The 13,027-nt window shown below is 35.6% G+C and overlaps 1 protein-coding gene and 1 pseudogene across 4 annotated transcripts in view; one reads left to right on the top strand and one right to left on the bottom strand.

The window, feature by feature from the left end:
* The window catches only part of KIF2A (kinesin family member 2A), a 119,023-nt gene that overhangs the window by 52,758 nt on the left and 53,238 nt on the right, over nucleotides 1–13,027 (top strand). For 3 of the 4 annotated variants that reach the window (XM_003340570.4, XM_001381330.5, XM_056824870.1), the window contains exons 3-6: nucleotides 280–399; nucleotides 3,037–3,091; nucleotides 5,339–5,461; nucleotides 6,140–6,240. In XM_003340570.4, the coding sequence (XP_003340618.1) occupies nucleotides 280–399; nucleotides 3,037–3,091; nucleotides 5,339–5,461; nucleotides 6,140–6,240 (399 nt within the window). The remainder of the gene's footprint in view (nucleotides 1–279; nucleotides 400–3,036; nucleotides 3,092–5,338; nucleotides 5,462–6,139; nucleotides 6,241–13,027) is intronic. The other variant, XM_007486377.3, reaches the window with a different exon arrangement.
* On the bottom strand, nucleotides 6,590–7,669 carry LOC130458538 (nuclear transport factor 2-like; annotated as a pseudogene).

The raw sequence follows: 13,027 nt of genomic DNA, 5'->3' as shown, positions 1-13,027 counted from the left end.
TAACTTATCTCATAAAAGTGAACTATAAAACTCAACAAAATTTGATACAATGGTTAATATTTAGTCCTATCCTCTTTGTGCTATTAGCATATGCAAATAATCCAGGGAATTCAAAACCACAAATAATGTCAAGGGTAACTTCTTCTGTGTATGTGTATGAACACCTTAATTGTAGGTGTTCTGTTAAAATCACTAAGTATATCTATCTATTTTCTAAATCCACCTGACAAATGGCTTTAAATATACTACTGGCTAAGCCTATTTTTTTCTTATAAACAGATCGACTTGGAAAGCATCTTTTCACTTAACCCAGACCTTGCACCTGATGAAGAAATTGAACCTAGCCCAGAAACACCTCCACCTCCTACCCCTTCAGCCAAAGTAAACAAAATTGTGAAGGTTTGTAATTATCATTGAATATTTAAGGCATCACTTTCAGAATTTGTGATTCAGAACCAATTAAGGTTATGTTTTGGAGAATAACCAATTTCCTTCCATCCCTAAGTGTGATGCCTAGATTTCAATTTGAGAAATCTTTAGATAAAGTTCTTTAGAGCTTCCTGTCTTATAGTGTGTTAGCTATAGACTTACACCCTTTTTTTGAGTACATAACCCAAAATCCATATCTGTTTCTTTTACTTCAAAGCACACACCTCTGATATTACCTGCCACATTTGCAAATAACTTGCCCAAGGTTACACAACTAATGAATATGTTAAGGATTAAGATTCAGGACTTCCTAACTACATACAGCATTCTAATTCATTATGCCACCTAACTGCATTGTGCTCTGTATTTACTGATATGTGTTTTCCTCCTGGGCAGGGACTCTTTCCTTTTGTTTTTATCTTACACATACTTTATACATAGGCTTTTTTTTTTGAGTTTTGAACTGTCTCCATTTGCCTTCTTAGGAAACTAGAAAGTAATAAATCCTGGTTCTTGATTTCTTTTATGGCTTTTAGTAGGTTGTGTAAAATTAAACTATAATAAAAATATCATATTTTAGGAGGTTTATTAATGATTATTAGAAATCAAGGAACAAAGAGGATACAAAATAAAGACCAAGTGTCCATGGCTGATTAGCCCTTTTCAAAATCCCCACACCACCGTCACCATGCTGACAGGAAGCCCAAGAGGGAGGAGGAGGCCCTCTCACTCAATTTATTCCCTGTATAGGAAGTACCTAATGACAGGAAGTCAGTGGGCTCCCCGAAATGTATTTCTTTTTTAGGGTAACAGATTTTCAGATATACATTTGAATCTCCTAATTTCTCCTGCTAATATAGTATTGTCTTACACATATATTTAAAAACAAAAACAGGAAAAGATAACTAGTTTTACTCATTCTTGTGTTATCTGCAAAACGTGTCAATTTTAACCGCAAGAATAATCTTCCTAACAGTAAAAGAATAGGTGACACTTATAGCCTTTTGTAAACCTTTTGTGCTTTATCTACTTTGTAGCTCATTGTTGTAAGGTAGAAGAGGATAGAACTTAAGAGTCAGAGGCCAAAATGTTGAATCTTCTCTCTGCTCCCAGTACCTCTCACTTCATGTCTTTAGGCCTTACTATTCCCATCTATAAAATAAAAGTTGGACAAGATGACCCCTAAGGCATTTTGCAACTCTGAAGCTGAACCCTATGAAGTAAGTAGTATAAATTTTTTAGCCCCATTTACAGATGAGGAACCTGAGACCGAGAAAGACAAAGTAATTTATTTAACTCATTCATAGAACTAAGATGTAGCAGAACCACATAACTCAGACCTTGCCCAGTGCTTTCTGCAACATTTAACACCCCATGGATACTCTTTAAGTGTTATAACTTACCTACCATCTACAACACCTATTGTTTTATCTTTTTAAATAAATTAACTGACATAGGGGCAAATGATCCTCAGCTCCCATCCTTTTATCTTCATCTGCCTCAACTCTATCCTACCCATAATCCATTCATAACTTCCACTGTGTCCTATAGTGAACAGATTCCACTCTGACCATGACTTTTTTCTCTCACTGTCTTCCAGTTTACTAGCCTTCTCCAAGACCTGGTTCCCTCTTCCCAGTCATTCTTTCTAATATCAGCACCTTGTTTCACACACCCCATAACATATTAATCTCGGAGGGGATGTTGCATTATTTGACAGTTGCTTCTAGATTCTCCCTTTATATCTGTTATTCAGTATGCTTTCCTTTTTTGAAGTCTATGTAATCAGAATTTTCCATCCAATCTAAATTAGGGTAAAAATCCCCAAATCAGTCTTCATTTATAAAAAAACAAACCTGATGAAATTCAAAACCTGATGCTGAACAGTTGCTGCTAACTATGTCCTTAGGTTCTTCATCCTGAAGTGAAGTCTTAAGGAAATCTGACAGCTTTATAACTTAATAATGTGATCAGTATAGATTTAATTATTGAACTACTTGGAAATTTCTACTTAAGTTGAAACTGTCTTTGTTTGAAACTGTCTAAATAATTAGCTTCAAGGGAAAACAAAGAAGTAGGCAATATAATAAAATAAGCAGTTTATTATTCACAACAGCTTTTAATTTTATTTGATTTCATTTTCTTCTGGATCTCTAAATGGTCCCAAATTTTTGTTTCAAGAATTGCTGCAAACATAAAAAAAAGCATCATCATTTAGTGGGTAGGGCACTGAATTTGAAGTCAGGAAGACCTGAGTTCTTATCCTGCTCCTGCCTCAGACACTTACTAATTATTTGACTATGGGCAAATAAATCACTTAAAACTCTTTGGACCTTTGGTTTCCTCATTTGTAAAATGAGTCATTTGAACTCTTTTCAGCTTCAAATCTGACCATATACTGTGTTCTCTTACACTGAAATGTGTGTTAACTTCAATCTTTTTTGTAAGAAAGGGTTTAATGGATTTATAAATAAAATGTGTTTATAACATCAAGTTACCTTATTGTTTTTATGACTACTTTCTTTCATATAAAAAGTATGCCAAGATTGTGTTTTGTAAAATGAGTAGATATAGAGGGGGGAAATTGACCATTGTTTTCTTTCCTAGAATCGTCGGACTATAGCCCCTATTAAGAATGACCCTCCTGCAAGAGACAATAGGGGTAAAGTATAAATTAGGCTATTACTATTGCTGATTTCATTTATGGATATGGGTAGTAAAAAGAAGATTTTTGATTTGGGATTGGGATTGTTTTTGCTTTTTAAAAAAATTTTTGGTCTAGAACTATGGGTTCATTAGTATTGGAAACTTCCATTGTGGAAATTCTTCAATACAGATTAGCCATTTATCTGTACAATAGGATCCCCTGTATCCAAGGTGGATATGTTCCAGGACCTTCAGTGAATGACTAAAACCTTGGATATAAATGAATTTCTTGTGAATCTATGTGAATAAGTACTGTCTTCCAGCTCAGTTCCTGCTCCTTCCCCTCTGGAGCTCTATAGTCTCCTGCCACCACACTTCTTCCTGACTCTGAACCCAACTCTCTTTACCATTGCAAGAAATTTTGAACTCTACTTAATTTTTTTTCAATGAGTTTGGAATGCAGTTTTGAGTTAAATAATTTAAGTCAAACCATACCCTTCAGGTAAAACCACACAATATATAATTTTTTTCATTTTAAAATATAATATTCAATACACTAATTATATTTTTGGCCACTAATTTGCAAAATTTAGAGTTGGGGAAAGATAACTAGATAATCCCTCATAGAGTTACAGTCCTAATAAATCCCTCAAGCCTTGAAAATAATAACTGAAAGAACAGGTAGGCACTATTCCATTTGTTTTTGGACATCAGGTTTTACTATAATTTATCTTTTTCAGTTGCTTTTACCAAACTTTTTATATTTCAGAACTAATAGGTGCCCCAGAACTGACATTTAATGTTTGCAGTGCACTTCATTTCTATTACCTTATGTGAATCTCACAACAACCCTGTCAGGCAGGTGCTGTAACACTCATTTTGTAACAGCTATCTGGGCTTCAGGAAGATTTCACTGACTTGCCTCCATTTACATAGTGAAGGTCTGAGGTAGTAGTCACACTTTCTTTTTTCTTAAACCCTCACCTTCCATGTCAGGATCAATACTATGTATTGGCTCCAAGGCAGAAGAGTGGTAAGGACTAGGCAATGGGGGTCAAGTGACTTGCCCAGGGTCACACAGCTGGGAAGTGTCTGAGGCCAGATTTGAACCTAGGACCTCCCATCTCTAGGCCTGGCTCTCAATCCACTGAGCTACACAGCTGCCCCCCATTTACATTTCTTTCTTCCTGACTCAGTTCAGTACTCTATCCACCAGATCACACTGTCCTCCAGTGACAGCTGCTGCTGCAGACAACAGCACGCTTGATGAGGAAAGAGGAAAGGATTACATCTATAATTGGGTTGAATATTGAGAGGAGGAGGAAGGTTATCTATGTTATAAACTCTTACAAACATTATAAATTATATAATATGTTGCTCAAGGAAATGTTTTTGCCTTTTTGTGTGAAATAGCCCCTGTAGAAAAATAAAACTATATTGGGATCTATATATTCATTATTAAATATCAAATCCAAAGTGTAATTCATTTAGTGGAAATTTTATTTCTGAATCTGCAAATGCCACTCTGAAGATATTCATAAACTCTTCAATAGTTAAGTGCTTATGTCAATTCTTATGAATAAAAGCTGGCATATGTGTATACATATTTTGAAGATTTTAAATATTCATGTAATTACTTTGAATTAATGGCAGAAAAAAGTTTGTTGTAATTTACAGCCTCATTTGCCCATGTCCAATCAGTTCATTTATCCAGTATAGGGAAAACCACGTGAATGACTTGTGTAAGTCCTAGCAAGTTACCTGAGGCACAGAAGAGTTAAGTGAGTTACCCTGAATCCTATAGCTAGTGCCAGAGTCCTACTTGCATAGTCTATGCTTCCTTTACCCTAAGGGTCTACTTCAGAACTTTATTCTTAGTAGGCCCTTATGACCTTAGTTGATCCAGAGTTCTAAAAGAACCTAATAAGCACTTAATAAATGGTTTTTCACTCATTCAGAGGCGACACTTTTGTAATTTAAGCTTTGGTATATCTTGTTAATCTGAAACATCTTTGAGTGTGGCCCTGGGAATGGACTGCCAGCTATAGACTAACCCAGCCAAGTTTGAAAAATGTTGTTTTTAGAGAGTTGGCCTCCAGGTACATTTTTTTTCTGTAGCACTTCATGAAAAAATGTAACTAAGGTATGGATAGGTTTCTGGGTCAGGATCCACAATGATGAATTAAAGATCTTTTGAAGCTACAATACTATGTGGAAGTTGTTTTTATTAATTTCATGAATAATAATTCATGTTTCTTTGCAGTGATTGGTTCTGCGCGTTCACGGCCTAGTCAGCTTCCTGAACAGTCTTCTGCTACACAACAGAATGGTAGTGTTTCAGATATATCTCCAGTTCAAGCTGCAAAAAAGGAATTTGGACCCCCTTGTATGTAAACCACGTATCAAGGATTCATTGATTTCAGGCATACATGTATTCTCTCTTGGTCTAACTTATAAGTCCTCAAAGGAAAGGGTCAGTTTTCAAACCCAGTTGATTATTGTCTGTGTCTCATTGTGTTGAGATTCTTATTCTGAAGAATTAAATTTTATGTTCTCACATCCTTGGTCTGCCAATTGGGGCTTAAATTTATTTTTCTTTATATAATAATTTGATTTGGTTTTTGTAAGCAGCAAATTTTAATGATGTCTCAGCGCTTTGAGTTTAAAGTTGTTTAAACAAAGGCTGGGGTAACCATCTGTCTAGGAAGTTGTAGAAGGAATTCCTGTGCTATATAGGAATCAAATGACTTCCAAGTTCCCTTCCAACTCTTAAGACTATGATTCTAAACCAAGAGATGACATGTATCAGTATGTTGTAGAGTCTTTTTGACTCTCTTTTTGCGTATTTATTGTCCTGTTCCTAGTTTTTGTAAAGCAGCTTGTAAGTAAAGATTGTTATTGCAGTAGGCATGCTTTGTCATATGAACCTATTTTTTTAATGGCATGAAAGTGAAAAATTTGAAGTTGTGAAATATTAGCAAATATTACTACAAATGCATAAGTCATTATTTTAAAGGTAAAAGATACCTGTAGATTTTATTTTATTTTGTTTTTTAACTTTTAGCACGTAGAAAATCCAATTGTGTGAAAGAAGTAGAGAAATTGCAAGAAAAACGTGAGAAGAGGAGGTTGCAGCAACAAGAACTTAGAGAAAAAAGAGCCCAGGTTTGTAATGTAAATATAAAGTTCTAGGATTTATTTCATGTATGATCTAGAAGTTAGAAGACTGTATGGATGAAAGTGAATGTTGGTTTTTATCAATAAAAGTTATACACCATTCATTTACATTATAGCATTCTATACTTTTGTGATTTTTTTTTTTAACCATTACGAAAATTTTCATTAACTTATCTGCATAATGAAGCATTGGAACATTTGAGCAAATCAATATCTGGATACATGTGTAACTGCTGCTTTCTCCTTTGTTTTTTTGGTTATTAGAGAAACTCATTAGTTCATTTTTTTAAAAAAGGACAGTGTGTTACATGACCTATTCTTTCTAGGGTATGTGCTGATATAATGTAAACTTTTCCTGGCATATGCTGCTAAACATCTTTCATACCCTGCTTAAAAAGTGATACTGCACTATCATGGTGTCTACCCATTGTGGCCTTGCAGACTTTGAAGGACGTTTGGAGTATTTTGAGTGAGCTGTGGGGAAGAAATGTGAAGAATGTTGGGAAGAGGACAAAGAAGGAAATAGCTTGGATACTTTGGGAAAAGAGGACTCAGCCATAGCTGTGTAGCACTATCCCAATCATGTTGTTATACATCCAAGCAAGCATCATTGATATTATTTAATAAAAATATTTGGTGGAATCCTATGATGGAATCTTCATCAATTTTTAGCTCTCACAACATACATGTTAGTGGTGGGCGGTGAGTCTGTGCTGGGATGATGTATTTTTCAAATTAAAAAACTAGACAATTTCTCTATGGTCATTGCTTTGCCTTGGAATTGCTATCTTTCCTAGGAAAGGCAAGACACATCAATATATATGTTATTCCTAATTGGGTCGTTTATTATCAAATAATTGATAGTAGTGTTACACAAATCTGGATCCAGTCTGCTCCCAAATTGGTTTGTCCTCCATTCTGGATCCTTACCCATTAGAAGAAACTAAATTATTTTGGGGTTTTGGTTTTTAAAAGATTACTCTATTACAAAAATGAAATACAAAAATATTGAAATAGATATTAAGTGATAACCCATGAATAACCCAGTGGAATTGTTTGTCAGCTCTGGGAGTTGGGAGGAAAGAAGAGAGGGAGGAAAAATGAATCATGTAACCATGGAAAAATATTTTTAAATAAATTTAAAAAAAGAAGAAACTATAAAAGAGAGGTTTCAATTTGAAGACATCTAAGGTCCCTTCCAGCTCTTAAACTTTGTAATAATGGGATTCTAGGAAGATGCTGGGGTCTAAGCCTGATGAATCGTGGTGATGGCAACTACTCCCCTCTGCTTGCCATATAATTAATTCTATAAGTGATATATCAAGGACAGTAGAACAATGCAAACATCTATATTAGTCTTTTATCATATACATTTAAGGTTTATATTTAACGTTTCAGGGTAGGTGATTTTACTCATAGTTTGCTTTAATTTTGTGTGACAATCTATGTCTAATGAGGTTTTATTTTTATTTATGCATTAACAGTGATAAGGCAGCATGGTATAGTGGATAGAGAGTTGACTATAGAGATAGGAAGAACAGGGATTTAGTCTCACCTCTGTCTGATACATACATTTAATCCCTCTTCCCTAGGCAATTCTCTTAAGAGTTCTCTTAAGCAGTTGCTGGTCAGTTTGGTAATAGAAATTTCCTCACCTAGCTGTTGTATCTATTCTGTTTCATAGAAACACACATCCAAAGTTTCCTTCTCTCCTTCACTTCCCCCTCAAAAAATCTTGCAAAAATAATTAGTGCTTAATAATTGAATGGCATAGCTATATATTTTTTAGAGCTAGTGTTCTTAATGGAGTATATGGTGCTGTTTGTTTTGTTTTGGGTTGGCTGCTGTATTTTAGTACAATTGATTTTCTTCATTATCCTATGATGTTTATACTATTCATTTAGAAATATTCTGAGAAGAGGTCATAAATTGCAACAGACTGCCATCCATGATATAAAAACATAGCCTGTGTTGCCATAGAATGTGTTGAGGGAGTAATATACAAGGTATCCCAAAATCTTGGTATAGTTTTAAGTTTTTATTTAAAAGAAGACTGGAAATGTAAGTCAAGTCATGAAATGCTGGATGGTTAATTAATTGTATAGATAGTCAGACCTATTCTTTAGGAAAACCTTGGGCCGCCTTGTGGAGGGTGATTTGAAGTGAAGAATGTCTTTTTAGTTGCTCCAGTCAGAGACGAGAAGGGCCCGAGTTATGGTGGTAGCTATGTGAGTGGGGAAAAAAAGAATGTATGCAAGATATGTGAAAATAGAAAGGTCAAGATTTGGCAGCTAATCCTGTGTATAGGGTAATTGAGTGAAGAATTGAGGTTGATACAGGTTGTGAACCTGTTTCTTTAGTAATAATGATAAGAAAATTTGGAAGAGAAGTGGGTTATTCCAAGAAAGGTATTTGATTCTGTTTTGGATATGTAGTTTAAAATGACATTTTTGTCAGAAACTATTATGAAAGGTTAAAGTGAAAAAGAAATCATAAAACTTTTAGGAAGTGGATCCCTTCTTTCCTTTGCTTTGGTTGAGTGTTTACCAACTCTCTTAGTAATGATCTCCTTACATATAGAAACACCATACATTTATGATTCAGAAGAGAGTCTTCATTTTCTGATTATCAAACCTATAGGCTTTTTTCTGCTTGTATTAGGCTACAATTGTCATCACCTACTGAGCTACTATGATGAAAGAATACTTCTTTTGTATTTCTTCAAATTAATCCATTTTCTTCAAAGGACTTTTATTCCCAGGGGGATTTGCTAATCAGCCTTCTGTTGTATAAAATTCATTTTTTTCCCTGAATTATCATCTTTCTTAAATATTTATCATATCCAATGAATAATAGGTGATCTCCCTAAAATATTGCATTGTAATCTTTGTCAGAGTTAATTCTTCTATACAGATGAGGCCATTTTAGGAACTACACGAGGTAATTTGAATTTCCTGATCCGTTTTACTTTGGATTGACTAAAGCTTTAGTAATGGTCCCTATGGAGAATCATAGAATTTCATATATGAAAGGGACCTCAGAAACCATTTAATTTAACCCTTTATTGGACCAAAAAAAATCCTCTCTCTAATATAGTGGCCATTCACCTTTTATTTAATTACTTCCACTGAGGAGAATCCACTATGTTAGGAGATCGCCCATTCCATTTTGGAATATTTGTTAGGAATAACTCTAGTTGTAATTTTTCCTGATATTAAGCTCAGATTTGCTTCTTTGCAACTTCCTGTCTCTTTCTCCCTGATTCTGTTTTCAAAGGCCAGGCAAAAACATTTCTAATCAGCTACCATTGGTTTGTCAACCTACACAGATGACTCTGAGATTGATATACCTAATCCCAGGGTCTCTCTAAGGTCTGGTACCACATCACCAACTGTAATGGAGGGATTGGTTGGTGGTAAAGAAGATAAAGGGGGAATGGAGATCTCCCCTGGAAACAGAATCCAGGAGAGGCAGCTGATGTTTAAGTTTGGCCCAGAAACAGGAGAGGGCGGTTGATTAATTTCCCCCTTCAGCCTTCCCTCCACAGCTATGGCTGCTCTCACAAATTGGCCCTTCACTTCCTCCACTACTAGAACCTAAAGGCTTCTTCTCAGGAAGATCCCCCAACCCCCCGCCTGTCAAACCTGTCCCACTCACACTTGAGTCACTCAGGGAAAGGATAACCACTTTAATATAAACTGAGTCAACTAGGGTAACACAAAGAAAATGGCTGGCAGGAAGGGAATTGGAGAGGAACGTGGGGAAGGTGTCCCTTCTCTAACTGCCCCTTTTTCCTCCCTCCATGAGTTTGGAGGAACTCAGACCATGGCAGTCTGGGCCCCGAGAGAGAGTCAGGTTGACTGGCCCTGGTCTTTGGCCACAGTTCAGAGCCAGGACACCAGGAGCTGTGAGGTACAGTTTTGAAAGGGGATCAAAATGACTTCTTCAGCTGTCCCTTCAGTTGGGAATTGGTGGGGGGAGAATGCCCAATTACCAGGAGATGAAAAGGCAAGTATATCCCCAGGAGAAAGGTTTGGCCACACCTCTTCCTATACTTCTCAAGATTGAGAGAGATCTAACTGAAATCCCAGCTGGAATCTTCTGGCTTCTCAACATTCCAGACCTCCTGGGACCCCTCCCCCATTGAGGTGAGCAAATCCTCTTTGACCTGTCATTCTTCCTTGAGTGTAAACCCTCTGTCACACAACTGCCTTTTGTACATTTTAAATTAGCTGTCCAGTAGGCATCCCAAAGTTGATATATCCAAAATAGAGCTCATTGTCTTTTTCTCCCCTTTCCTAAACACTATTTTTGTCAGGTGCATCATATTCATATCCATTAGCTTTATAACCTCAGTGTCTACCTCAGCTCTTCACCCTTCCTCAGCTCATTTATTCATTCATTCACTTGACTGATCTTGCAATTTCTACTTCTATAACGTCTTTCCACCCATATGGTTACCTGTATTAGCCTTCTAACTGGTTTCCTTGCTTTAAGTCTCTCCTTTCTAATATGACCATGTTATCTCAATCAACTCCAATGGTTCCCTATTACTTCTAAAAAATCAATGTGACACAAAAAGAGAAGAATTAAAATTACATTTTGTTTTAACACAACAGATAGTCATTTTCAATAGACATGCAAATAAATGACCTAAGGTACATTCCCCAAGGAAACAATTGGATTACTAGTTACAGAAAAGTTGTGTTTAACATTAGCAATACAGTATGATACTAACATTGACCAGGCATTTAAACAAAGTTTCTTAACTCTTGATTTACTCCCTTGTAGTCATAGTGTGTATAGTTTCCTACATCCTGCTTCACTCTGTATCACTCATAATTTCTTTGGAAATTGTTCGACCTTTTTTCTGTCTGTGTACATATTTTGTCTCTAGAATATTTTCTAGACTCATTTTCACAGGACTACTATGCACACTTTAAGTACCTATGTGTTTTTCTTGATATTACTCTCTAATATGTAATCTAGGGATTGAAATGAGTGAGTAGGATCAAAGGATAAGAACACTTTTAGTAACTTTTTTTTGCATAATTTCGTTTCCAGAAAACCTGAACCATTTCACAATTCCAGAGTGAATTAGCATGCTTTTATTTTTCTGTGCTCCCTCCAGTGATGATTTTTTTTCATCTTTTGATATCTTTGCTATCTTATAAGGTTATTTTAATCTGAATTTCTTTAAATTTTTAGCTACTTAGAACCTGCTTTTCAGATGGTAGCTTCTTTTCTTTTGAAAAATCACTCATCCTCATTTACCAGTCCATTGGGGTTTGGTTCTTAGTCTTTTATAGTTGCACTGATTCCATATAGAATTTTGAATGTCAGACTCATCAGAACCCTTAATGTGAAAGCTTCTTTGCTTCTCCCCCAAAATGTATATTTTCTTCTGATTATGATAGCATTTATTTTTGTCTCTTGTGACAAAATTTCCCATTTTGTATATGTTTTCATATGTACATATCTTTTCTGATAGAATATAAGCTCACTGAGGGCAAGGGGCTAGTTTTTTTGGAATGTTTTTACACATAGCAAATAATATTTAAAAGAGTGATGCAAATGCAGGTCTTTGTGACTCCAAATCCATTATTCCATCCAGTATGGACAACTAATTCCATTGTAGAGACAAAACATTAACATTTAAATATATATAAAATAAATTATTTTGGAGGGAAGCTACTAGCTGTTGGGTTATGGGAAGAATCAAAAAGGTCTCCTGTAAAAGAAATATATGAGCTCATCTTTCAGAGATTCTAAGCTAATGGGGAGGGGTACATTCTGATGGGAATATGGTTTACAGGAGAAAAAAATTTCTGGAATTGAAGTCAGGACTTGGATTCAAATCCTAGCTTTGATTTAAAGATGTTATAGGAATAATGTCTATCAAATTCCCTGTCATGTAGCTAGGACTCTGTTTTTCTTAGAAATGTATTGAATAAATTTAATTGACCAAGTGGGCTAAGAAAGCATCAAGATTTGAAAGAGTCAGGTGCCTTTCAGACTTGGTGGGTATCTGGCTGCTATGTGACCAAAAGTGTTTCCCTAAGAGATGGGGGGAATTATGTCTACCTGAACTAATGCTGCATTTTGCTAAGAATCCTTTCCATGCTATTCACTTCTTAAACCTTAACAACCAAATTGGCCTGAATTAGGTCTGGCCTACTGTGGTAGTTGTAGGACCTGGGTTGAATCACATAATCAAATTTTGGTTTTCAATTTCCTTATCTATAAAACTGGCTTTAGATTAGATTAGATCTGACATCTCTTCTGACACAAAAACCTTAGGATATAATGTAATCCAATACCCACAGTATTTAAATCCTTACTGTGTGTAAAAGGCACTCACTGTACTAGGTTTTGGAGATACAAAGAAAAAGTAAGCAGGAAAAAACAAACAAACAAACAAAAACAGTCCTGCACTCAAAGAACTTGGATTCTAATAGAAGAACACAACATGTAAATAGAAAAAGATATGATGAACTGAAATAGAATGAGAGAACCTTCCTATACAAGCATGTGAGTTTAGTCTTGAAGGAAGATGGGGAATTCTCAAAGGGAGAGATGTGGAGAAAGGACCTAGAATCTGCCAAAGGAGTTAAATCAAGAGATAAAATGGCAAGATTAGGGAATGGCAAGTAGGCCTGATTTAGCTGATAAAATGAATGCATGAGGGACAGTCATATTCATTAAACCCAGAAAGGCAGTCTGGGGTCAGATGTCAAAGGACTTTCAGTGTCAAACAGAAGAGTCCATATTTTAT

The sequence above is a fragment of the Monodelphis domestica genome, chromosome 3 (assembly GCF_027887165.1).
Source record: "Monodelphis domestica isolate mMonDom1 chromosome 3, mMonDom1.pri, whole genome shotgun sequence".
NCBI lineage: Eukaryota > Metazoa > Chordata > Mammalia > Didelphimorphia > Didelphidae > Monodelphis > Monodelphis domestica.
Note: the sequence above shows the minus strand (reverse complement) of the source record. Positions and strands in the feature narration are given on the sequence as shown.